A 26,844-nucleotide genomic window follows, 5' to 3' on the forward strand; every position below is an offset into this window, starting at 1 on the left:
AAATGAAGTACACCAAAATATCCTCAAAAGCTAGATATCATGCTGAGATCAGAGGAAACTCAAAAACAAATGAGAAAGAAAATCATTCCCAGGAGTGACCTGCCGACCAAAATTACCCCGACAGTGCAGCGACAACTCATCCGAGAGGTATCAAAAGACCCCAAAGTGTGATGCTTTAGGCTGATTTGTAGATTTTCAATGTAATAAAATTTGCCTGTGGGCAAGACTTGATCCATCTAGTGGAATGCCAAATTGTACAAATTCTCCACATGCTTAACCATTTATTAAATAATGTTCCACAGTTAGACAGTCCAATGTTAAATAACATTGTACACAGTCCTGGAGACCATGACTGCAATGAAAATGAAATTTCTACTCAATTAAATTAATTATATGCTCATATAAAAATTGATTGCAATAAAAAAAAAATTATAAAAAAAATTTGTATTTGGTTTGCTCACGCTATATATGTATGTATGTATGTATATATATATATATATGTGTGTGTGTGTGTGTGTGTGTGTGTGTGTGTATATGTATGTGTGTATATATATATATATATATATATATATATATATATATATATATATATATATATATATACATACATACATATGTATATAAACATATTTATATACACACACATATATATATATATATATTATTGTTTATATATATATATATATATATATATATATATATATATATATATATATATATATATATATATATATATATATATACACACATATATATATATATATATTGTTTCGTTATAAAAATATTTTAATAGACAACATTAATAAATCTGTATTTGTTGCATCAAGGCTTGTTTCTTCATGAACTACCATTCAGCAAATACTAGTTATCTAAAGAAAAAAATGTTAAAAGTTTTAGAATTCTGTGGACTTTTCCAGTTCACCTGTCCATTGTTTCATTTCCACAATTTATTGATGTTGTCCATCGGTAGCTTTCTATTGTTTCATTTTGAATGTATCTTCCAAGCATTTGTTAGCCTGTTGTACAGAGATTCTGTACCAACTATCAGGAATGTCTGCTGGTTTTACGTTGTATTGTGCAGCAAATTTAGAGTTGTACTTGGCAAAGATGTACTTCCAGTAGTCAGTGGCCTCGATACTAGAGTCAGGCTGTATCCTCCAGTTTGGATAGAATTGTCTGTATTCCTTGTAGGGATACCACTGAAATCCTGTGTCTTCATGGCGGAACGTCATTTCACTTGCGACTAGAGATGAGCATATGTCAGCAATTAGTTTATTGTTAGTGACCCAGGAATAGTAGCCAATGCCTTGTGGCCGATGAATGGACACAAAGTGATTTGTATGCCTTTTTCCACCAGCTTCACAAGGTGCCATGCAGAACGGACACTTTTTTCCACAGCCAAACACTCTGTTGAAGAGCACCTCTTGAGGTTTGTTCACAGAGAGTCTGGTAAGTTTATCTCTTGCGTTCGTTTCAGCGTGCAGCTGATCTACTAATCGCTTATGCATTTTGTCTATTGAAGATTTAAAGCAATCTATGAATTCGGCAGGGTTAGAGTTGTTTAAAGTTAGAGTTGCATTGAGGGTGTCTGTTTGTATGACCAACTCTTTATTTAGATTTTTGCAGACATTAGTCACAAACCTGCAAATATTCGTAGGGACGCCTGCCACCTTCTGCACACTTTCAACAGCTTCCTTGATTTTGTTGATGATATCATTCAAGTGCTTTACTTCCAACTTCGAAAGAGCCCCTTTCTTCGAAAAATGTTCAGTAATCCTTTCTGAAATCCACTTAGTTACAAAGCTTTCATAGTTGCGTACATACTCTAGAATATTGTCAAAGTTATCATCCCAAAGCAGCTGTTTTAAAAGTGAGCACTGGAAAAATGATCTTGTGCAAAATTCAAGACCTCTTTCACCGCTCAGCATTTCATCCACAATGTCAGGCCCAAGACGTTTCTGGATGTACTCCATCACAGCAGGGGCGAAGCACTGCATGGCACACATCTCTGCCTTGTTCTGACACTGGTCGCGTTCATAGTAAAGGTCTTTAAAGTCAGCCAACCATTCCTTCTTGAACAGTTGAAGGGATTTCAATGGGTCGTTCTTCTGTAAGTAGTCATCATGCATTTTCTGGAAAGCTCTTGCTGCATTTCCGCATATGTGGATCTTGAGAGCGGCTTCAACTTCAGGACTTATCTGTGGATCCTTACAGCTTTCCAAATTCTTGTCAATGAAGCACAATAGCTCTTGTATGTCAGCGCTGTTGTAATCTGATTTTGGCTCCGTCTTATTTTTAATAAATATTTCGCTCTCATTTATTATTTTGTCACATGCAAGTTGTATTAACCTGTGCTTTTTATTCCGCTCTGCGGGCCGCAGGGAATTTCTGAATCTTGTGAAAAAATGTGCTTTTGCAACTGCAAAGAATGGTCCAATTCCACACTGATCGAGACTGGTGACAGTTGATAGCATCTCACGTACCGCCCCACTTTTCATTTCCAAGTTGCTGTGTAAAAGTCTGTAGGTTTCCTTCACCACATCTTGTCTAGGCAGAGCTGAGAAGGAGTTCTGCTTCACGATGTCGTTCCATATTTTTTCGAATTCCCCATTCAGTTCACTATCGCAGAGTTTATTTGTTCTGCTCCTGCAGACTTGAATTAAATTAAGGACTTTTTCTTTCATGGTGTCCCTCTGCTTCTGTTTTATAAGTTCCACCTTCTCAATTCCCTTCTGTATCAAAATAGCGTTCTCCAGTTTGATGTGTATATCTGTCTGAACCTCTTTTCGAATGCCCCGTGCACTATTTAAAAAGTCCTCCTTGTGATCTTCCACAAGGTGTGCATGTTCCAACTCACTTTCAAAGTACTGCTGAATTGAATCTAGAAGGCTTTTCTCCTTTTTCCCCAACTCATTATCTGCTTCACATTTTAAGGCAGCTAATACTCTATCAAGGTTAACTGCGTCCCCTGACTGCGCTGACACTGCACCCATGTTAGTGATTTTGGTCTCAGATTTTGTGCACCAATCAATCATGTGCTTCCTGAACACCCATTCCCAAGTGTTAAACTCAGCACAAAGTTTGGAGTACGCCTCGGCAATGAGGCTGTTGCGAAAACTGAAAATAAAGCTTTCAAATTGTACAGCCTTCCAGAGGCTTCGGATCCATTCGGCAAATGCCACAAAATCCTGTGCTGGGACTTTTGTTTTCTTTAAAATGTCAAGTATACCATGCTTGAACTTGTTAACCCCTTCACTGTAGCCAGTATTAACAGGTGCCATTGGAGGAGTCCCAAGCCACAGTCCAGGTATGTACCAGTTGTTTCCATCAATGTTATACTCTAGGATGTCTGTGAAAGTGTAGTTGCTGCTCTTTTTTTCCATTTTGGCAGCAGCTTGAGTCATAACGTCTAGCTGTTGAAAGAAACTCATTCTCTCTCTCAAGGTTTTATCATGCACTGCGACATCTGCTGCGTTCTGATGTGCAAAATGACAACAAGGCTTTTTCCCCACCTCTTTCATGCGGAGAAAGGCATGGACAACGATTTGCAAAGTGTCTTTCATCTCTGCAGCATTTTCCATCGCGAGGTTGACAATAGTGATGTCGCTCAATCCAACAACCAAGGTTGCAAGTTCATTATCATGCTCGTAGCTATCAGCTAGTTTTGCTAACTCCAGAGATTTTAATCCTTCTGTGTCGATCACTAGGAGATAGTCACACTGAAGCTCTGCTCTGAATTCCTCAGACACTCCTAACAGAAGCATGAACGCTCCTCTTGTGCATCTGCCACTGCTAACAGCAAACTGAACTCCAAACATTGTGTTGAGGAGGGTAGACTTCCCAGTGCTTTGGACCCCTAAAACTGTTATGACTCTGATCTTATTGTGAGGTGCTGTCAGTTTGTTGAGTGCTGTAAGCACATCTCCAATCCACGTCAGTGGAATGTTCGATGCTTCTCCATCAACAAGCTCCAGAGGAAACCCATTCAGCATCAACTGAGCACATACTTTTGGTAAGTTCTTTAGGGCAGGGTTTTTCCAGGTTTCATGTGAGTGTGCAGACTCATAAAGCTGACTTAATTCTCTCATGAAGTGTTGAACCCCTAAAGAGCTGTTGGCAATATGATTTTCCAGTTTTCTAAGGTGTTCTTTTTCTTTTCTGGCTTTCTTACATGCTTCCTTATACTGCTCATCAAGACTGGACAGGTGCTGTCTTGTTAGACTGTCCAACATTATTTTCATCCATTTAAGAAAATACATCTGGAATTTTGATGAGCAGCACAAGCCAGAGATGAACAGAGATATCACTTGTTTCATGTTGCTGTTTTCTTGTTCCATTTTCAGTTTGTGTATTCGACTTCTAAGTTCATCCTTGTAGTGCTCAATGTTTTGTTTCTTTGCCTTTCTGAGGCGACACATTTCTTTCTCCAGTTCGGAAACCTCTTTCAACTTTTCCCCTTGCAAAGGTAATTGTCTTATTTTAAACTGAGATATATCGTCAATGTCTTTCGTCATTGTTTCCGCCATTTTCTTTGCATTTTGACAAATGTCATCATTTTCATCTACAAGGATCCCCAGATCTGGGGCAATTTCAGACATTTTTTTGATGCTAACGCTTGTAGAATGTTTAAGTATTTCATCGACAGTCATCTGTAGTTTAGCAACAAAGTCATCATCATTCATCTTCACGTCCTTGAAGATAACTGAGTGCGTATTGAGCGTTAGCTCTGCCAAACTTTTTTCCAAATCGTTTCTTGATTCTAGATCATTTGTGTTGCAAACCAGTACCAGTTTTGAGAGCTGCAGGGAATTCAGAAGTGTCTGGTTTGAATCCAGATCATCACAAAACAGAAAAACTGCAGAGGATACTTGGCTCAAGAAGGCCAATTGGACCTCAAATTCAGAAATATCCCCTCGTAGGTTAGCCACAGCGATTGGCTCTTTGAATTTGTCAGTTTCCTTTCCGCAAGGAAGATACCAGGTCATTTCAACAAGACCATTACAGATCTTTCTTGGAAAGTTTCCATTTGCAATTTTCCAGTGAACAAAAGTGTCATGATTTTGCTGATTGTTGCTGATGAGTTTATTCAGAAACTCAGATTTGGACAACTTACCTTTTCCCAGTCTAACAAAAGAGATCAGGGGGAAATCGGTTTGCACAATACTGTTTTCCCCTGAACAGTCCTTTCTCAATGAGTGGGATCTGAACTGTTTTGTTATGTCCCTCAAGGCCCAAAGCATCAGCGTGCACTCTTTTGTGTCACAGTTTGGCAGCAGTAAAGGCACAGAAAACTGACACAGTGACATTTTTAGAGCCATTTCTTGCTGGAGGAAAGGGTCAGCACAGTGGAAAAGAGCTGTGATCAAATCTAGTGGATTTACACCTTTCTGATCTTCAGTAGAGGTATTGGCACATTTGATACTTCTAGCTGATGAATTGACCATCATGAGCTTTCTGAGAAAAAGCCAGGACAAATCCTTAAAACTTTGCGCTTGGTTCTCATCTGACATTCTCCTTAATTCCAACACAGACTTCAAAGTGAGCTTATTCTTCAAGTGGCTTTGTAGACCCAGTTCCATTAACATATATTCCATATTTATGTCTGCAAAAGTAACATCGTATAGTTTAGAGATCCATCTCCAACCGCATTAAAGCATGATTGTGTGATATTATTCTGCTAAAAAGACCAGTACACACTGCATGGGATGCTGATGCCCTAAATAAACTTAATAAAGAACTTATTTTTTCTACAGTTATGTCTGCTTGAACATTTTATCTGCACTAGGGAAGTTGCCTGGATCAGTTTTAGCTCCAGGAAACACCAAATCAGCACTAACTGGCATAAGATAATGTCAGATGGATGTCCATGCTGGTCTTTTCACATTTCAAAAAATGCTTTTCTTGCTTGAATTTTTTTGTCATGTTTCTAGTCCAAATATCTAAAAATTCCTAAATCAAGAAGAATTTTCTAGACAAGCAAAACATATTGTCTTGTTTTGAGAAATAATATCCTAATATTAAGTGAAGTTTTTCAAACTAATTTCGAGAGGAGCACGTGATATGATTGACTGCAGCTGGCCTCCCATCTACACTCATTAGTTAGCCAATCAGATCTATCCTAACTCACTATAAGTAGCCTAGCTAGATTTACTCCCTTATCTTCGTTTTCCGAAGAAACCCCTCATCCACCCCTTTCTCCTCCTTTCCTCCTTTACAAAAGGGGAGCTCTCGAGAACCACCTGATCTCGTACTCCCCTCACATGCTCTATGGACCTGGCGGGAGCCCTGGGCTCAACTATCTCCGAGTTCTAGGTTCTCTCCCGGGACAGCATGCCAAAACTGCTAACAGTTGTCAAGCAATATCTAAGTGTGAACTCTTGAAGTGAGTTTTACCTTAAAACAAGCAAAATAATCTGCCAATGGGGTAAGCAAAATAATCTTACATCAAAAGGAAAAGCAAGATTAATTTGCTTACCCCATTGGCAGATTATTTTGCTTGGTTTAAGGAAAAACTCACTTAATATTGGCATATTATTTATCAAAACATGACAATATGTTTTGCTTTTCTAGAAACTAATTCTTGATATAAGAAATTTTAGATATTTAGAGAAACAAGACAAAAAATCTAAGCAGGAAAAGCATTTTTTGCATTCCTGCAGGGTGCTATATCTTATTGTTCGATTCAATAAAAAAAAAAAAAATCACAACTTACTTGTGCGCTGTGTGACTTTTACAGAAGTGCTCTCAAGTTCTGTGTCATTAAGTTTAACTAATGTGTAGACAGAGAAGGAATATTCCATGCCAGGGCTTAGACCTGATACATTAATCTCTTCTTCATCGGTAAACATTTCCATTCGATTGGCTTCACCGCTACATATCACTCTGAATCTGTGTGGAATCTTGTCATCAGTGATGGGATCGGTCCATTTCAGAGTAACAGAAGTTGCCTCATTTTTGATTTGTAGGTTTGTGGGTGGAAGTGGCTCTGTAAGGAATGGAAAATGAAATATAGTTGCGCATTGCAATTCACAGCAAATTATTATTCAATTGTTGTACAGTAAATGAGCCACTTACGTGTGTGGACGATTAAAGCAACTGGTTTGCTTTGCTTATCATCCTCCAGAATTGTGTTTATTGTAGCTTTGTACTCAGTGGCAGGAAGAAGGTCTATCATTACAATGGTATTTAAGTCTGATTTCATAGTCACTGATTCGGTTTTCTCTTTATTTTTATACATGATCACTTGGAATTTGTAGAAACTGGGATCCATTTCTGGAGGTGATGTCCAATTTAGTCTTACAGTTGTTGCGTCCATTGCAACATATTCAAAGTTCTCAGGTGCTGGGATTGCTTTAAGGGAAAAATATGCTACATGAGTATATACAAAGTATAGATTATTGTAGATGAGAAAGAGACTGACTGGAAAACGTATTGCGTGAGTGGACAAAATTTGGGCTGCTTTTAAATTTGAACTTGTTCAAGTGATTGCTATTTTGATTTTGATGTTTGATGTATGTGTGTTTCAGACAAAAAATATCTGATCATTTTTATCTGTTTGAACATTTTTGTCATAGTTGCCATCAGGTATTTGCAGTATTCTGAAGTAAACAATGTTCGACAGCAACAGCGTTTCTCAGAGCAAGTCAGCTTCTCTGCCAACTCATTTACCTCTACTCACTCTGTCAAACACCACCAAACCACCGCACCACATGACATGGCCTAACTCAGTCAACATTAAAGATATCAGGAATAAATTTTCACAGAATATTTTTTTACAGCGTGTAGCAATCATTATAATTTAATTCCTATTTATACTCTTTGGATTGTATCAGAAAAGAATTTACATGACAAAATGAAAGCAGCTTGTTTACCTGTACACACGGATGCAGAGAAGCTCTGGCAGGATTCCTCAGTTTCCAGTACCGTGATGTTATACCGAGTGCCAGGCGTGAGTTGTTTTATCTCAAAATGATTTGCATCTGTTGTTTTTGTAAAGTGTATTCCTTCATTCTTCCATTCGACTTGGAATTTTTGTTGTTTATTTGCAGTCACACCTGCAGCTCCCCATGCTAATCGCACAGAATGAGGGCCGACATCTGTGATCCTAATTTGATCTGATAAAGGGAATATAAGTTAAAAGTGACAACGAATTCAATTTTTACTTTTGTAGATTTTTCTTTGTGTTTAGGTCTGTGCTGTGTTGAAAAGAAAACATGCAGCTTTTTTTAGTGTTTTATGTGTGGCATTATAGGGCTACACCAGAGGTGCCCAAACTCTGTCCTGCAGGGTCGGTGTACTGCAGATTTTAACTCCAATTTGCCTCGACAAACCTGCACGGATGTTTCTAGAAAGTCTAGTAAGAGCTCGATTAGCTAGCCCAGGTGTGTCTGATTGGAATTGGAACTAAACTTTGCAGGACACCGGCCCTCCAGGACTGAATCTGGGCACCTTTGGCCTACACACTAACCAACATGCTTACAATTGTAGATATTTGTTTGAATGCATTTTACATTTGATAATGGTAGGCTGCATTGTCAAGCAATGATAAATTATACAAGACAAATCTAAGCGCAGGAGATGGCCCAGCAAGATTTCACATTTTCTCATTATGATGTGGAAGCAGCTTTGAATAATATAATATAATATAATATAATATAATATAATATAATATAATATAATATAATATAAAATAATATAATATAATATAATATAAAACAATATAATATAAAATAATCTAATATAATATAAAATAATATAATATAATATAATATAATATAATATAAAACAATATAATATAAAATAATCTAATATAATATAAAATAATATAATATAATATAATATAAAATAATCTAATATAATATAAAATAATATGATATAAAATAATATAATATAATATAAAATAATATAATATAATATAAAATAATATAATATAAAATAATATAATATAAAATAATATAATATAATATAAAATAATATAATATAATATAAAATAATATAATATAAAATAAAATAATATAATATAATATAATATAAAATAATATAATATAATATAAAATAATATAAAATAATATAATATAATATAAAATAATATAATATAATATAATATAACCATACCTTCAATAGCAGTGCTTTCACCAGGATCCTCCATCTTTTGCTTCAAAGCCTGGATGTTTTATTATAGGGAAATAATTCAGTAATGTTGACTGTTAGACATATTTCTAAGAAGATCATGTTAAGGTTGATCATTCTATATTTAAACATTGTGAAACTCCTCTTTCAACATATTGTTTATTTGACTACTTAAGACATTCCAAGGTAAAGGGAGCATAATCAGAAATATTTTAGTTGTAATAGTATATTTTTAATATAATAATATTTTATTATACAGCAAAATATCTGTTATCTGAACTCATTTTAGAAAAAAAAAATTGTTACGATACCTCAAATGAAGAAAAATGACTTTAATACTCACAGGCTGATTCACCTTATTTTGAGAGACGCTTCCTCCTCAAGAGCCAAATAATGGTCTCTGTGTCTCTGTCATACTTGGAGATTTAAATACTCGGTCAAGGCATGAGGGTTTCAGTTTTGATTTGATGTAAAACAGGTTTTTTTTTTTTAGCGTTACTGTCAGTCTGTCATACAGGTGTTTGGCAACTGGATGGACTTGTTGGACTGTAAACATTTTTACTGGAATTGTTTGCTTTTTTCATATTTTTCATATTTTAAATGCATTTGAAAGCCGAAGCTTTTACAAAATGCATGCTGGTAAATCCCAAAATAACATACACCAGAAAAACAAATGACAGGAAAAAGCTATGAGCTGTGAAAACAGTAAAATGTCTTCTGTATGTTTCTTTAATTAATGTCAATTTATTGAACTGAGAAGGGAAGACCAATACAGAGGTTACAGTACTCTACATATATTCATTATGTACACAATACCTATTTTTATTTTACATTATTTTAGCTGAAAACATTCTTATGCATGATTTTCCCTTTCAAATGAAACCTGAAGTTCAGATTATAACAAACTTTTTAATTGCAGAGTGAACAGGAAAGCTTAAATAATTGAACTAACAGAACTGAACTGAACTAATAGAAATCCTGACTAGAAAAGGAAGACTTTTTTATTAATAACACAATATTTTATAGATGATAAACTAAGGACAATGCAGTTAATATGTAAATCTAGTATGTAACATCACCGCAAAAATAAAATCTAAGCACTTCAGTGAGATCTGTTCAGCTTTTTCATCATATCTTGAATATTCTGGCACTTAAATAGTGTATGTAGCAATACAGTTTGTATGAACCTGTTCATAACTAATGGTTTCCTTTTAGGTAACAATGCAGATAACATTTTTTTTATCATGTGTTCTGGTAAGGGTGCATACTTTAACTACATTTTTCTTTAAAGTACATTACAGAAGTATTACAAATATGTTCTGTTGAGATTTTTTTTTTTTTGCAAAGTGCCACAAATATTTGTACTTTATTAGCAGCAAACCGGTAAAAACAGACAATAGAAAAACTTTCCACAGCCCATTTCTGTTCTCCTCATGCGAAGAATTCACAAACTCTAACTGAACTATGTTTAACCACCCTGTTTACTGTAAACCAGTGGTTCTCAGCAATACTGGGTCACATTTTGTACAGTATGTCTTGCTTGTCTGACGCATAAGGTGACTTTTGGAGCAATGTTGCCGGGCAACTTTTGACAAAGATGCGGTCATGGGCAACCAGATGAGACACAGAAACTTTTTAGTGCAACAGATTTTAGGTAATAACCATACAGAAAGGAGCAAATATGTTGCCAATTCAAATTATAAGTTAACAATCATTGAATACCCACCATCTTCACTTGTGAAAAACAAAAAAACAACAACAAAGGTATTGACCTTATTCTCCGCCGACGAGTGGGCGCTGCCATTTGAATCTTTTTGGCTCAAGACTTCCAGTCTCATTCACTTCCATTCATTTTTAGACATTAAAAACTGCTCATTTCGCTGCTTGATGTTGCAATTTGATATTTTCTTGTTATATTACTCTACTTGGTCTGTATAGTCATGCAAACATTTGTTTGTAGAGCAAGTAGTTTGGCCGTTTTCTGCCGTTTATTATTCCTAGTCATTTCTCCCATAGGCGACTGAATCGGACGTTCTAAGACAATCGTGAAAACAGGCGCACTTACGCATTTTAGAATAAGGTCAATACAAGGAAGCTAAATTGCTTACTGCACTTTTAAATTAGACAGTTGATGGCATTGTAAGCATGAAATTATTTTTAAAATCCTGTTTTTCACATGACAAGTAGGGCCATAGGGAGCACCACTTCACTTACCGATCGCCGTTCACCCACCATGTTGCCCCCACCCATAATCACCCACCCACTCCGCCGCTGTTTACTTACAGGTCGAAAAAATGGCTGACAACTGGTCTAATGGATCCAGATACATCTTTGTTCTCAATGGGAAAGTAGCAAAGCACATCGCTCGAAAAAGTTGCCCTGTGTATCATCACCTTTAATGAGATGACTAGGGGCATGCATGAAAATCCCTGAGAGGGTGGTGGGGTAGGATCACTGATATCTGGCCTTATAAAAAGATGGGTAATGCTTCTAAAATAGAAGTACATAAATAATGATGTACTTCTAAAAAAACTAAATGTCTTTATTATGAACTAATGATAAGTTAAGGAGTTTACTCATGACTTTATTTGTGGGGGCACATTATTTTATCTTAACAACTAATCTCGTGTTTAAAACTGTTCATTATGATGTAGACAGAACATATTGTTCTGTTTTTATTTCATTGTAAACAGGCAATTGATGGACGTGCATAACTGTTATGTTCAAGTGAAGTTTATGTATAAACTAATTTCGAGAGGATCACGTGCTTATGATTGCTAGCAGCTGGATCCGCATTATCCAATTCACAATGCTCCAATCAGACGACTCCTAAACTACTATAAATACCTTGGGTTTCATTCCACTGCTATCGTCGTTTTGAAGGTTTCCCCCCTTCCACCCCTACTCCTCCTCCTTCCTAGATGGGTGACACGGTGGCCCAGTGAATAGCACTGTTGCCTCACAGCAAGAATGTCTCTGGTTCCAGGCTTTACCAAACCAGCAGACATTTCTGTGTGGAGTTTGCACTTTCTCCCCATGCTCACGTGGGTTTCCCCCCGGTTCCCCAGGTTCCTCCCACCGTCCAAAAACATGCAAATTAAGTCATGCTCCTAGTATATAGTTATCTCCAAGAGCAATCGCTTACTGTTCATTGGTTACTACAGCAGGGGAATTCTCGAGATCTACCTGAGCTCAAATTCCCCTCCCGCCTTGCAACGGGAGGGAGCCCCGGGCTTGAGGATCATGAGCTCAGGGCTCTCTCCCAGGTCAGCATGCAAAACAAGCTTTATAATCAATCATCAGCTAAGTGTGAACTCTTGAAACACAAGTGTTTATGATCTTAATGAGGAGTTTTGTTTTTGTTTCAATAACCAGAATAAAAGCATCGTTTAAACTGTAATAGACAGCAATGCCAGTTTTTACATTTGTTAAAACTATGTGTGTTCTTTTTGATTGTCATTCTGCAAACACTGGTTATTGCTGCACAAAATTTGACATCAAGCTAAAGCCTGATTTATACTTCTGCTTCAAGTGACCGATGTAACCCACGGCGCATGCAACGCGCGTGGCTGTGCATTTATACTTCTGCGCGCTGTCTCTGTTGGTCTGCATTAACACTTCCGAAAAACTAGTTGGCAGTGAGGTGTAAATCTTTCTCTGTGTCGAGTTTCTTCGCTGCTTTTTTGCATTTCCTGAACACTTCCGGGATGTACAAGTGGCTCAAACTCGCTCATTTTGAGGCAGGAACCGGCGGACATGCAACAACTTTAACTATGAGGTAAACACAAAACCAAACTATCCATCCGGAGCTCCTTACCGGGACTCAACACTTGTAAACAATCGCTCGAGCCATTCGCGCGGCTCTCAGTCCCGCCCTGACTCGTCAGCGCTACCAAGCCGACCAATCACAGAGCTTGCGCTACGCGTTGTTGCGATGTGTAGTTACATTTTTTGAGAGGTGCATGTCAGTGACAGCGACGGCCATGGCGAAGGGCTATGCGTCAGCGCCGTAGCATACGCCGGTGTTTGACGCAGAAGTATAAATCAGCCTTAAGACTTTGCTGGCCAAAGGTGAATATTCAATTTCTTGCTGCTATCTTGTCTATTATCGTTTCGTTACCGTATCTAAGTATTTAAATGTATCTCTCAAGCACTTGTTTGCCTGCTGTACAGAGATTCTATGCCAATCATCAGGTAGGTCTGCAGGGACAACCTTGTATCGTTCAGCAAATTTAGCATTGTACTTAGCAAAGATAAACTTCCAGAAGTCAGTGGCCTCGATGCTAGGATCAGGCTGTATCCTCCAGTCTGGAAAGATCTGTCTGTATTCTTTATATTTATGCCACTTGTTTCCTGTGAATTCACAGCGGAATTCTTTGTCACTTGCAACAAGTGATGAGCATATGTCAGGAATTAATTTTCCAGTTGAAATCCACCTAAAGTTGCCGATGCCTTGTGGCCGATGGGCAGAGGCAAAATGCTCTGCATGTTCTTTTCCTCCAGCTTCACAAGGTACTCTGCAGAACGGACACCTTTTCCCACAGCCGAACACTCTGCTGAAGAGCACCTCTTGGGGTCTGTATAGTGACAGTCTGCTTAGATTATCCCTGACATCGCTTTCTCTATCCAACTGTTCTGCTAAGCTTTTAGGCATTTTGTATATTGATGATAAAAGGCAATCTGCAAATACAGCAGGGTCAGAGTTGTTTATAACCAAATTTGCATTGAGGGTGTCAGCTGGTATGACCAGCTCTTTATTAAGACATGCAAAGACTTTGGCTACAAAAATGTAGATGCTTCTTCCTTGAACATTGCTGCTACGGCGAATGTATGTCTCTCTCTGTGCAATTACAGCTTCCATGAGCTTCTTGCTGATCACAAACAAATGCTTCTTCTCTAACTTCAGAAATGTGTCGTCTTTTGAAAAATGCTCAATGATTTTCTCTGAAATCCACCCAGTTACAAACTTCTCGTAGTTTTCCACATATTCGTAAATGTTGTTGAAGTCGTCATCCTGCAGCAGCTGTTTTAGAAGTGAAAACTGGAAGAATGACCGCGTGCTGAAGTCGACAGCTCTTTCACCAGTCAGCATTTCATCCACAATGTCAGGCCCAAGACGTTTCTGGATGTACTCCATCACAGCAGGGGCGAAGCACTGCATGGCACACATCTCTGCCTTCTTCTGACACTGGTCTCGTTCATAGTAAAGGTCTTTAAAGTCAGCCAACCATTGCTCCCTGAACCTTTCAAGGCATTTTAAAGGGTCGTTCCTGTGGATGTAGTCATCATGCATTCTCTGGAAAGCTCTTGCAGCATTCCCGCATATGTGGATCTTGAGAGCAGCTTCATTTTCAGGGCTAATCTGGAAATCCTTGCAGCTTTCTAGATTGTTGTCAATGAGGCACAGCAGCTCCTGTATGTCAGCGGAATTGTAGTCTGATTTTGCACTTGTCTTAGAACTAATGAATATTTCACAATTATTTGATATTCTTTCGCATTCTCTTTGTATTAAACTGCTTCTGTTTTCTTTCTGTTCAGGCGAAGGCGAATATGGGAATGTTTGAATTATATTCTCCGTTTCACTCTGCACAAAAAAGCGTCCTATGCCACACTTATCCAGACTCGTGACATTTAAGAGCATCTCACGTACTGCCCCACTTTTCATTTCTAAGTTGCTGTGTAAAAGTCTGTATGTTTCCTTCACCACATCTTGTCTAGGTAGAGCTATGAAGGAATGCTGTCTCACAGTGCCGTCCCACATTTTTTTAAATTCTGCATCTAGATCACCATCAGAGAGGCTGTGTCTTCTATCCCTGAAGGCACGGATCAAATTGAGCACCTTTTCCTTCATGGTGTCCCGCAGCTTTTGTTTGATAAGTTCCACCTTTTCAATCCCTTTCTGTATCAGAACAGCATTCTCCAGTTTGTTCTTTAAATACATCTCGGTCTCCCTCCGAAGGCCCCGTGCACTATTTAAGAAGTCCTCTTTGTGATTTTCAACAAGGTGCACATGTTCCTCCTCATTTTGAAAGTATTCCTCAATTTTTCCAAAGAGGATTTTCTCCTCTTTGTTGAGCTCATCAGTAGCTTCATATTTTAAATCAGCCAACACTCCATCAATGTTAAGAGCTTTAACTGACTGCACTGACACTGCACCCATGTTAGTAATTTTGATTTCGGATTTTGTGCACCAGTCGGTCATGTGCTTCTTAAATGTCCACTCCCAAGTGTTAAACTCTGCACAAAGTTTGGAGTACGCCTCCACGACGAGAGTGTTTCGAAAACTGAAAATGAAGTTTTCAAATTGTACAGCCTTCCAGAGGCTTCGGATCCATTCAGCAAATGCCATGAAGTCCTGTGCTGGGACTTTTGCTGCCTTGAGAATATCAAGGATGCCTTCCTTGAGATTACTCACCTCTTCACTGTAACCAGCACTGACAGGTGCCATTGGAGGAGTCCCGAGCCACAGTCCAGGTATGCACCAGTTGCTTCCATCAACGCTGTACTCTAAAATGTCTGAAAATTTCTTGTTAGGGCCTCTTTTTTCCATTTTAGCTGCTGCTTGTGTCATGTCATCTAGCTTCTGCAACAATATATTTCTCTCTCGTACAGCAACCTCGGTAGCATTTTGGTGCACAAAATGACAGCAGGGCTTTTTCCCCACCTCTTTCATACGGAGAAAGGCATGGACAACGATTTGCAAGATGTCTTTCATCTCAATTGCATTTTCCATGGAAATGTTGACAATAGTGATGTCACTCAGTCCAACGACAAGAGTCGCAAGTTCATTGTCATGTTCATAACTCTCAGCTTTTTCAGCCAGCTCTGGAGATTTTAATCCTTCTGTGTCGATCACTAGAAGATAGTCACACTGAAGCTCTGCTCTGAATTCCTCGGACACTCCTAACAGAAGCATGAAAGCACCTCTGGTGCATCTGCCACTGCTAACAGCAAACTGAACTCCAAACATTGTGTTGAGGAGGGTAGACTTCCCAGTGCTTTGGACCCCTAAAACTGTTACGACTCTGATCTTATTGTGAGGTGCTGTCAGTTTGTTGAGTGCTGTAAGCACATCTCCAATCCACGTCAGTGGAATGTTCGATACATCTCCATCAACAAGCTCCAGAGGAAACCCATTCAGCATCAACTGAGCACATAGTTCTGGTAAGTTCTTTAGGGCAGAGTTTTTCCAGGTTTCCTGTGAATGTGCAGACTCATAAAGTTGACTTAATTCTCTCATGAAGTGTTGAACCCCTAAAGAGCTGCTAACAATCTGATTGTCCAGTTCTTTGAGATGTTCTTTATCTTCTTTGGTTGTCTTACATGCTTCCATGTACTGCTCCTTAAGACTGGACAGGTGCTTTCTTGTTAGACTGTCCAACGTGACTTTCATCCATTTGAGAAAATACTGTTGCTCATTTGATGAGCAGCACAAGCCAGAGATGAACTGATATATTGTGTCACTCATCCTGTGGCTTCCTTGTTCCATTCTAAGATTCTGTATTTGACTTTTGAGTTCACTCTTGTAGTGCTCAATGTTCTGTTTTCTTGCATTTTTAAGGCGACACATTTCTTTTTCCAGTTTGGATATCTCCTTCCAGGGTTTCCCTTGCAATGGGAGCTCCTTTGTTTTATATTCGGGTATATTACCAATGTCTTTTATAATTTGATCTGTTCTTACCTTTGCCTTTTGACAACTTGTATTGTTTTCATCTATAATAATCCCCAGCTCTGGTGCAATCTCTGACATCTTCTCAATGCTTACTTTGGTAGAATCTGCAAGAATTCCAACAACAGTCTTCTTTATTTTAGCAACAAATTCGCTATCATTCATCTTCCCGTCCTTGTGAATGGTTGAGAATGTTTTGAGCTTGATCTGCGCCAAACTTTGTTTCAGATTTTCTTTTGATGTTGGACCATCGTTTGTGCAAACCAGAACCAGTTTTGGTTTGTGTTGCAGGGAGTTCAGAAACTTCTGGTTTGAGTCCAGATCATCGCAGAACAGAAAAACTGCAGATGATGTTTGGGTTAGAAAAGCGAATTGTGCCTCAAATGCAGAAATATCCCCACGAAGATTAGCTAGAGCTACTGGGTCTTTAAAAATGTCATTCTTCTTCTTCCCACTAGGGAGATACCAGGTAATTTCAACAAGACCATTGCAGATCTTTTTTTGAAGGTTTCCATTGTCCATTTTCCTGTGAACAAAAGCATCATGGTTTTGCTGACTGGTTGAAAGGAGCTTGTTTAAAAGCTCAGATTTGGAAATATTTGGATTTTTTCCTAGTCTGACGAAAGAGATCAGGGGCAAATCAGTTTGCACAATACAGTTTTCTTTTGTTATGTCCCTCAGGGCCCAAAGCATCAGCGTGCACTCTTTTGTGTCACAGTTTGGCAGGAGTAAAGGCACAGAGAACTGACACAGCGACATTTTTAGAGCCATTTCTTGCTGGAGGAAAGGGTCGGCACAGTGGAAAAGAGCTGTGATCAAATCCAGTGGATTTATGCCTTTCTGATCTTCATTAAAATCAGTAGATTCCTCAGAAGCACATTTCAGGGTTCTGGCTAATGAATTAGCCATCATGAGCTTTCTGAGGAAAAGCCACGGCAGTGATGTAATACTAGGTGTTTGGTCCTCATCTGAAGGTTTGATTATTTCCAGCACCGTCTTTAAAGTCAGTTTATCCCTCAGATATGTTTGCAGTCCCAGTTCCATTAATACAGATTCCATATTTATATCTGAAATGGAAAGTTAAACATTTTAAATCAATTACTGTGCAAATACTTTTTTCTCTGCTGACCAGCTTCTTTAGCTTTCCACACATACAGTACACTAGTCTAGTGTATGTAGGTGTCAGATTTAAAATACATACTGTAAATTGTACATTGCAAACTTGAAATTGACATTACACCTGAGTCTTACACAGTAAGTCTCGTATAGAATTGGAAAATTTCCTAGCAGTTTTTGCGCTGCTAAGATCCAAGCGTATCTACAGCTTTTCACGGCTGATTTATACTTCTGCATCAAGCATATGCGTATGGTCCGGCGCAGCCTTCGCATTGTCGCATAGCCCTCGCTGTGGCTGATGCTGAAGCGCACCTCTCAAAAAATATTACTACACGTCGCAACGATTGCTAGTGCAAGCTCTGCGATTGGCTTGGTAGCTGTGACAAGCGTGGGCGGTGCTGAGAGCCGTGAGCCCGATGGAGCGAGTGTTTACAAGCGTCAAGTCCCGTAAAGGAGCTCCAGATGGGAGCTTTTGTTTTGCGTTTACCTTATGATTTAAGTTGTTGCACATCCGCCGGTTCCTGCATCTGAATGAGCGAGTTTTAGCTACTTGTAGAAACTCGACACAGAGGAACAAAAAACCTACTGCCAGCTAGAGTTATGGAAGTTTTATTGCAGAGTAAAACTGTCACGATAACCAGCGATCGTACTCCAATAGATCGCTTGACTTCATTCACTATAACTTATGGACTACAATTCCGCCATTTCTGGACTACATATTCATACATGCACTCCGCCTAGATACACATGCTTCCTCATCTAAACTGATTACATTCACACCACCTGAGGATTGTCAGAGACTGATTGCACACACTATTTAAGCCACACACTCACCCATTTCAGTTTACTGTTAGTGACATTACAACACGTTTTCCTTTGTCTGCCTTTGCCGTGTTTTTGATCCTTTGCCTTGCTTATTTGTTTAATTCTGTTTGCTGCCTGCCTCTGACCATCTGCCTATTATTTTGACTTCGACTCTGGATTGCCCTCATACATCTGTTTGGCCCTGTATTGACCACTGCTTGCCTGACAATTCTAATAAACCTGCACGTGGATCCTACTTCAGTTGTTTGTGTCACTTCCCCTGGTTACAGAAACAAAAAAAAACGCTGAGCACTCGACTATAAATCAGCCTTTACATCATGACAGCAGAAAAAAGCATAGCCAGTCACACTGTTCATATTTTGGGGGAAGGCATTGAGTAGTGAATGCTATTTAACTCTTTCTGCACATCTAGGTTAATGAGAATTGATAGAGGTTTTTATTTATTTATTTTTTTTTTTTTTTAGGAGTTGATTAAAATATTAGTGTGTGGACAATTCAATAATCTGTCATTTTTGTTCATGCTACACCCTTAGAACTGAAAGTAAGTGATATAATAATGTAATTAAAAAGTAGTGTGTGAGTAGCTACAGTGAGTAGCAGTGAGGGTGGTTGGGGGAAGTGACAGTTTTATTGATTACTAAAACGTCAATAAAACTTACATTTTCAACATCAAAACTCGACAGATCAGAGATCAAAGTCCTATAATGCAATTCACAACCGTACATCACAAACTACGGATACAGTTAATTACCAGGTATTTTTTACATTGTTGTTAAGTAGCAAGGTGGACTGAGACTTGATGTTTTAAACTAGGCTTGTCAGTCGTTCATTTAATAATAACAGTGATAATAAAAATATTAATAATAACTCACTTGTGCGCTGTGTGATTGTTACAGCAGTGCTCTCAAGTCTTTTGCCATTTGATTCAATTACAGTGTAGACAGAGAAGGAATATTCAGCTCCAGGTTGTAAACTCAATATATTCGCTTCAGTCTCCTCTGTGATAATTGATTCTGTGGCATTGGCTTCGTTGCTGTAGATCACCTGAAATTTGTGGTTGATCCTGCCATCAGTGATGGGACGAGTCCATTTCAGACAAACAGAAGTTGCACCACTTTTAATTTGCAGGTTATCAGGTGGAAATGGCTCTGCATATAGAACATTTTTGTTATAGAACATCACATTGTTTTGTGCATAATACATTTGTCTTATATCCTGACCCTTTGATCCTAACTGTGCCATTTTGGTGACTGTTGCTTTAAATTCAAATGAGCTTGCTCTCCCAGCCCTCTTTTCAATAGAGGGCGGAGCTACAAATGCCTGTGTGTCAGCATAGTGGCAGATTTAAAAACAAGACTAATGTCCTATGCTAATGAGGGAGAGATTATCAGTAGTGGGCGGAGCGTTCCCAGTGTGATGACATGTACAAAGGAAGAATGTCTATCAAGTGTTTTTATTAAGTGTGATTTTAAGAAAATAAAACTAACAAATGTTTACCATGAGAAGCTGGTTATATTTATTGACTGTAGTCACACAGCTGTATTTAAAATGATTTTTGCGTAACAGGTCCCTATTAATAATCTTACTTGTGAGGATGAATAAAACAGTTGGTTCACTCTGCTTGTCAACGTCCAATATTGTGCATATTGTTGCATTATACTCCGTGGCAGGAAGAAGGTGTCCAAATGAAAAATTGCTTACATCTGATTCCACTTCCACCGATTGTGTTTCCTGTTCATTTCTATACAGTATCACCTGGAATCTGTACTCTCTGTTAAGGATTTTTGGAGGTGGCGTCCAACTTAATGATACTGCGGTTGGGTCTTCTGAGACATAATCAAAATTCTTAGGTCCTGGAATTGCTTTAGGAAAAAACAAGCATGAAAATATCAATTTAAATAACTGAATAACTACGATTTTTATTTTTTGACTCTCTAAAAAATTTGTTGGTCTAAAAGAACATTCATAATTTCTGAAAAGTTATATGCTTTTGTATTTACTACATTAGAAAACCTTTTTACTTAACAACCCAAAATTAAATAACTTGGTCACACTTTACAATAAGGTTCATTTAATATTAATTTATGCATTTACTAACATGAACAAACAATAAACGATACATTTACTACTGTATTTGTTCATGCTAGTTAACGATACTTAATGAAAATACAGTAGTTCATGGTTCATGTTAACTCATGATGCATTAACTAATGTTTACAAGCATGGACATGAATATTAATAATGCATTATTAAATGTTTAACTATGATTAATAAATGCTGTACATGTGTTGTTCATGATTAGTTTATGTTAGTAAATGCATTATATAATGAACCTTATTGTAAAGTCTTACCAATAACTTATTATTTTGCTTACAACCTGAGGTGCTGGGATAGGCTCCAGCTTTAGCTCGATCCTACATAGGATAGTTTTTTAAAATTGATGAATTATTATATTGTAAACAGTCCATAGGATTGTGTTTTGCATGTGCAAGTACTATTTTCTGTAGAAAATATAACTATTATTGCAAAGAGACCACATTTTTGGCCACATTGTGGCTGTTTTGAAAAAATCATGTTGGCTTCAGTGTTTATTTGATGTCGTTTATTATTGCATCTGGTGAAATATCCAATGCTGTATGACAGAAATTTGTTATTATTATTTTTTAATTTAGTGGCTAATTAATGTGAATTTTTATAATCTCATTCATACAATTTAGTATGATTTGCTCATCCCCCAATGATGGTTAAGTGCTGGGGTTTGGTGCTTTGCCTCCTTCTTGTAGTTTTTTTTTTTTTTTTAATTGTCTTTGCTCTGTGTTGCATTTGTATTTAGGTCTAAACACAAAAAGCCTATTTGGAAGCAGAATGAGACCCATCTTTCAGTAGTTTGGTTAAATTTTTTGGGTGCACTAAGGCTGCGTTCACATTTATTCAAGTCAACCACAATAATGGATCAATCATTTTAATGTAAAGTGACCTCACACGAAGTTTGATAACAGACTGCAGGAAAGTGCTGTTACATTTTTGCAATTATCAATTAAAAATAAGAACAAGTGGTACTATAGCAAGATCATGGTTTGTTTTAAAACTCACAAAGATATTTGAGAAATGAAGAAGAACAAGTCACTGTTGTCTTGTCACTAGGGTGGTTTAGCAATTACTGTAGTTTGATTCATGGACTGCAAACCTGTTTCCTGCTGCTGTTAATCTGTTGTAAAGTTCCTATGTCTACATTACAGTCATCTTTTGTTCGGAACTAATATTTTTTATCGTTTACAAAATCCACAAAGAGAAATAAAAAAATAAGCAAGTGTATTTTTCTTCAACCAATTCAGAATTAATACATAAAACACGCATTGCTGTACACTCAAAAAATAACGTTTGCTGACTGTTAAAACTACTTATTTCAAGAGTTCACACTTAGATATTGCTTGATATTAATAGCAGGTTTGGCGTTCTGTCCTGGGAGAGAACCCTAAGCTTGGAGATAATTGAGCCCAGGGCTCCCACCTGGTCCATGAGAATATAAGGGTGTACGAGATCAGATAGTTCTTGAGAGCTCCCCCAGGAGAAAAGGGGGAGATGGGGTGGATGGGGAGATTCTTCAAAACGAAGATGTAATGTAATGTGTATTAATAAAGCACATTTATCATGTATGGGTATACACCCAAAGCGCTTCACAATCATAAGGGAGGGTCTCTCCACACCAACACCAGTGTGCAGCATCCATTTGGATGATGCGACGGCAGCCACAAGATAACGGTGCCAGTGCGCTCACTACATACCAGCTATTGGGGGAGTGGAGAGACAGTGATAGAGCCAATTCAGTGGATGATTGGGAGGCCATGATTGGTAAGAGCCGATGGAGGAACTTTGGCCAGGACACCGGGGTTACACCCCTACTTTTTACGAGAAGTCCCATGGGATTTTTAATGACCCCGAAGAGTCAGAACCTGAGTTTAAGATCTCATCCGAAAGATATGCGAGAAAGGCGAGAAGGGCTTTTTATAGTGAGTCTAGAATAATCTGATTGGTTTATTAATGATTGCAGACCAGCTGCGATCAATCATATCTTCTTGAAATTAGTTTGTGAAACTTCACTTAAAATTGGTTGAAAGAGCACAATTCTAAAAGTTTTTTTACTGGACAACCTAATTGTTTTATGTTAAACACACTTAAATCTGTAAGAACTATTAAGTTAAATTAACCAATTTGTGTTGGGATAACTTGAAGGAATTTTTATAGTGTAGGTAAATTGCTGCTTACTTTACACATAAGAAACATAACGCATATTGATTATTTGTGGTAATGTCAATGTCAATGACCCGTGTAAATATTTAGCAGCAAGCTTACCTGTACTCACAGATCCAGAGAAACATTTGTTGTCCTCATTTGCCACTACTTTGATGCTATATGTTGTTCCAGGTGAGAGATTAAGCATTTCAAAATGGTTTGTATATGTTGTGTTGTTATAAGTGACACGTTCAGCTTTCCATCTGATTCTGAACATTTTTTGTTCTGTTTCATCCACAGTTGGAGATCCCCATTCTAACCGCACAGAGTACGGGCCGACATGAGTGAACCTAATGTGACCTGAAGAAGGGTAAATATTAGTTTTTTGTTAAGGCTGTCTACTTTCCCTACAATTTGAAACTATTATAAAGCAAGTTATAGTAAATAAAAAATAAAAATCTAACACATAATTATTGATTCACTTTTTAAAATAGATTATCAGTTTATTGAAAGATATGTCATCAGCAGAGCCAGACAGAATCTGTGAGCATTTTTTGCTATTTCTGCGCAGAATTTTTGTTAAAATGAATGATTTTGTGAGTAACTTAAAACTTAATATATGAAATAAAAAGTATATGTTTTTAACTTTTGTTTAATGTTTACAATGCAAATCAATTAGATCCACTTAATTGGTTAACAAAGAAAGTCTCTCATATAACATTTAAAAGACAGAAAATATGACTTTACAAACTGTATTGTACATAAATCATATGAACATGTTTATATTAGCCAATAGTATTATGAAAATTAATAAAAAACATTTGAATAATTATAAATTTACACACATTTACACAAGTAAATAAATGAACTGCATGATTGGTTAAAAATACTGCTGATTTCTGCACACACAGATTTCGTGTGGCCCTGGTCATAAGTTATGACTGAAATATTGATAGCATAGCATTGAGCATTAAACTGATGAGAGATTTATAGTAAATGTCAGTAAATTACAAAATCATAATATTTCCTTACCTTCGCTGGGGTCCTCCATCTCTTTTTTCAAAAGCTTGGTTTTCTTTAAAGAAATAAAAACAATGTTGATTTAGAATATTTGCAAATAACATATAAAGTTCAGATGTTAATTTGTTTGTCAACATTGGATTTTTACATTTAAATTGGAATTAATCAACCTCAATCCCAAAACTATTAAATGTTTTTCAAAAATGCTTTAATTGCCAATTTCATGAATGATGTCACTGGTTTGGTGAAAAAAACACACAAAATTACGTATTTTCAATATAAAAAGTAGTTGTGGACTGGAATTTTGTATTCTTTATCAAAGTCTTGGACATGTGAACGATTAGAAACAGCAGTGCCTTTGATGCATCGAGTTTAATTTTTCTCCCCCTTATTTACTGTTGGTGGCTGGTTTTGCCCCATTGACCACATTTGATGGTGTATAAATACACAGAAAATAAATACACAATTTGTTTTTGTTTACTCCATTTAGTTCTGAGAGCTGAAATGCATATTTTGATTTACTCAGACACATCAAGGTTAGTGCACAAAGATCACTCACTCAGACACACACTTTAATTTGCTGTTATACTCCATATCAAATCCAGAAACTAAGTTTTTGTTTTTTGCACAGGCCAATCTAAAGGGTTGATGGTGCAAACTGATGATCGACAGTAAAAAACTACAAATTTTATCTCTTCCCAACAGGGAAAACCACCAACAATCAAAAATGTATGATTTTATGGTGTCATGAATTTGCAATCAAACTAATGTGGTTATAATGAAAGTCAATGGGGCAAAAACAGCCACCAACAGTAAATCAGGGAGAGAAAAAAAATGAAAAATTAGTCAAAAGCAATGCATCAAAGCCGCGTTTTTTTCACATGTCCAAGACTTTGATAAAAGGTAAAAAAAACATCCAGTCCACATTTATTTTTTTATATTAAAAATACGTAGATCGTGTGTTTGTTTCACCATTTTAGTGTCATAATTTATGAATTTAGCTACTAAAGAGTTAAAATTCTGTAATTTTCTAAGCAATTTAGTAGTTTTGACCAGGATAGAGGTTGATTAACAGATTTATGCAAGAAAAATTACAAAAATATATTTATCTGATGCATTTTTACAGCAGTTTAATTCAGTGGATGTTTTCATCCTGAACATAACAAAAGGGTAGTCAATTTGCCCTGAGTGTAGTAAGTTTTTGTTTTAAATTCAAAGCATTTTCTCAAAAAAACAAAACATATTTGCCATTGTTTAAAGATGTTCATAATTTTCATATTTAGTTGCTTTTTCATATTTATTTATTTATTAAATTTTTATGTATTTAAATATTTGATACATTTATTAACACACATATTAATGTACATTTTAATTTAATTTAATGCACATTTAAATGTAGGACTGCATATTTAGCTAAAATTAGGACCAACACTGTTACATTTTGAAAAACAAAACAATAATGCAAAATAGAAGCAAACTTTTAAAGTGTGTTGCTAATAAAACTAATTATACTCACTGGAGTAGCTTCAGAGATACATGTGCCCAGACTTCCAAGACTTAATGACTGTGTGTATGTGTGTATGCGTGTATGTGACTGTGTCTTAATAAAAGTTTCCCATGCGCTAAACAAGTTAGGTGGATATTTTCACTTTCGATTACATAGGCCTAATTCCTGTCATGGGCGGTGAGTACATGACTGCTGTTGTTTTAAGCACTGTTTTGTAAAACAAAATTACAGTAACTAAAGCGTTTGCAGCTAAATTATTTGTGTTTGTCACTTACACACAGAGTAACTGTGAATATGCCATAAGGAGCAGCTTGTTGGCCTGCATATGTTTACTTGGATTGTCTTCTGAATCGTTTACAGGTAGATTCAATCAGCATATTTATAGTTTAGTGTCCGTTTGTTAAGGGATCGCAGACAAACTGTCCATTCACTATAGCGTATTATTGGATGTGTGAAGAGCACTTGAAAATCATGAACGAGATTTACGAGAGAGAGTCTTGTTAAGAAATACAAAGTGAACTTGTTATTCATTCATTCATTTTCTTGTCGGCTTAGTCCCTTTATTAATCTGGGGTCACCACAGCGGAATGAACCGCAAACTTATCCAGCAAGTTTTTACGCAGCGGATGCCCTTCCAGCTGCAACCCATCTCTGGGAAACATACACACACACACTCATACACTACGGACAATTTAGCCTACCCAATTCACCTGTACCACATGTCTTTGGACTGTGGTGGAAACCGGAGCACTCGGAGGAAACCCACGTAAATGCAGGGAGAACATACAAACTCCACATAGAAACGCCAACGGAGCCGAGGATAGAACCAGCGACCTTCTTGCTGTGAGGCGAACGTGCTATCCACTGCGCCACTGCGTCCATCGCCTGTGAACTTGTTAAACAGAGGAAATTAATTCTTAGCATTGTTTGCATTCTGGTGCTAAATGTCTTTTGGGGTTTGAGGACATTTTCTCTGGCATGTCATTAAGTAGGGCACTGGTGTTACTGGTTTAAAAAAGGTCTTACTGGTTTTGGTCTTATTGGTGAACTTATCAATTTTCTTGAATCCCTTTGTAACCTGGAAGCATTTGCTTTCCAGGCTATAACCACACATTCAGCATGCAACCCTTGATGAACCCTTGATGAGTGTCATCTGATTTCGGGACTGTGTCCCGCGGTGAGCTCCGAATTTCAGTTTTTAAGTGTAAAAAGTAAATTATTCTAGCAGTTCCTTTTTTTCTTGTTCCAAGTTGTGTTTCTCTTCTCGCAGTAATGGTCAGTCTACAGGTTATTTAGAGCAATAACACATCCTTCAGTTTTTCAGTTTAAAAGTAAATCAGATTTA

The 26,844-nt window shown here is 37.3% G+C and overlaps 3 protein-coding genes across 3 annotated transcripts in view; all 3 read right to left on the minus strand.

The window, feature by feature from the left end:
- Window positions 1-26,844, minus strand: part of mllt11 (MLLT11 transcription factor 7 cofactor) — a 369,559-nt gene that overhangs the window by 236,091 nt on the left and 106,624 nt on the right. The gene's annotated exons all lie outside the window — the stretch shown is intronic.
- On the minus strand, window positions 875-9,536 carry urgcp (upregulator of cell proliferation). Its single transcript, XM_001344665.9, has 6 exons — window positions 9,473-9,536; window positions 9,115-9,163; window positions 7,872-8,114; window positions 7,075-7,350; window positions 6,713-6,985; window positions 875-5,602 (listed from the first exon to the last, which is right to left on the minus strand). The coding sequence occupies exons 2-6, from the start codon at window positions 9,146-9,148 to the stop codon at window positions 975-977; spliced, it is 5,454 nt and encodes a 1,817-aa protein (XP_001344701.4). The 5' UTR covers window positions 9,149-9,163; window positions 9,473-9,536; the 3' UTR covers window positions 875-974.
- Window positions 9,627-25,573, minus strand: si:dkey-204a24.11. The gene is made up of 6 exons (XM_009294065.5): window positions 25,509-25,573; window positions 24,005-24,047; window positions 23,093-23,332; window positions 20,326-20,601; window positions 19,612-19,887; window positions 9,627-17,865 (listed from the first exon to the last, which is right to left on the minus strand). Exons 2-6 carry the CDS (start codon window positions 24,021-24,023, stop codon window positions 13,235-13,237), a joined length of 5,442 nt encoding a protein of 1,813 aa, XP_009292340.1. The 5' UTR covers window positions 24,024-24,047; window positions 25,509-25,573; the 3' UTR covers window positions 9,627-13,234.

The sequence above is a fragment of the Danio rerio genome, chromosome 19, assembly GCF_049306965.1.
Source record: "Danio rerio strain Tuebingen ecotype United States chromosome 19, GRCz12tu, whole genome shotgun sequence".
NCBI lineage: Eukaryota > Metazoa > Chordata > Actinopteri > Cypriniformes > Danionidae > Danio > Danio rerio.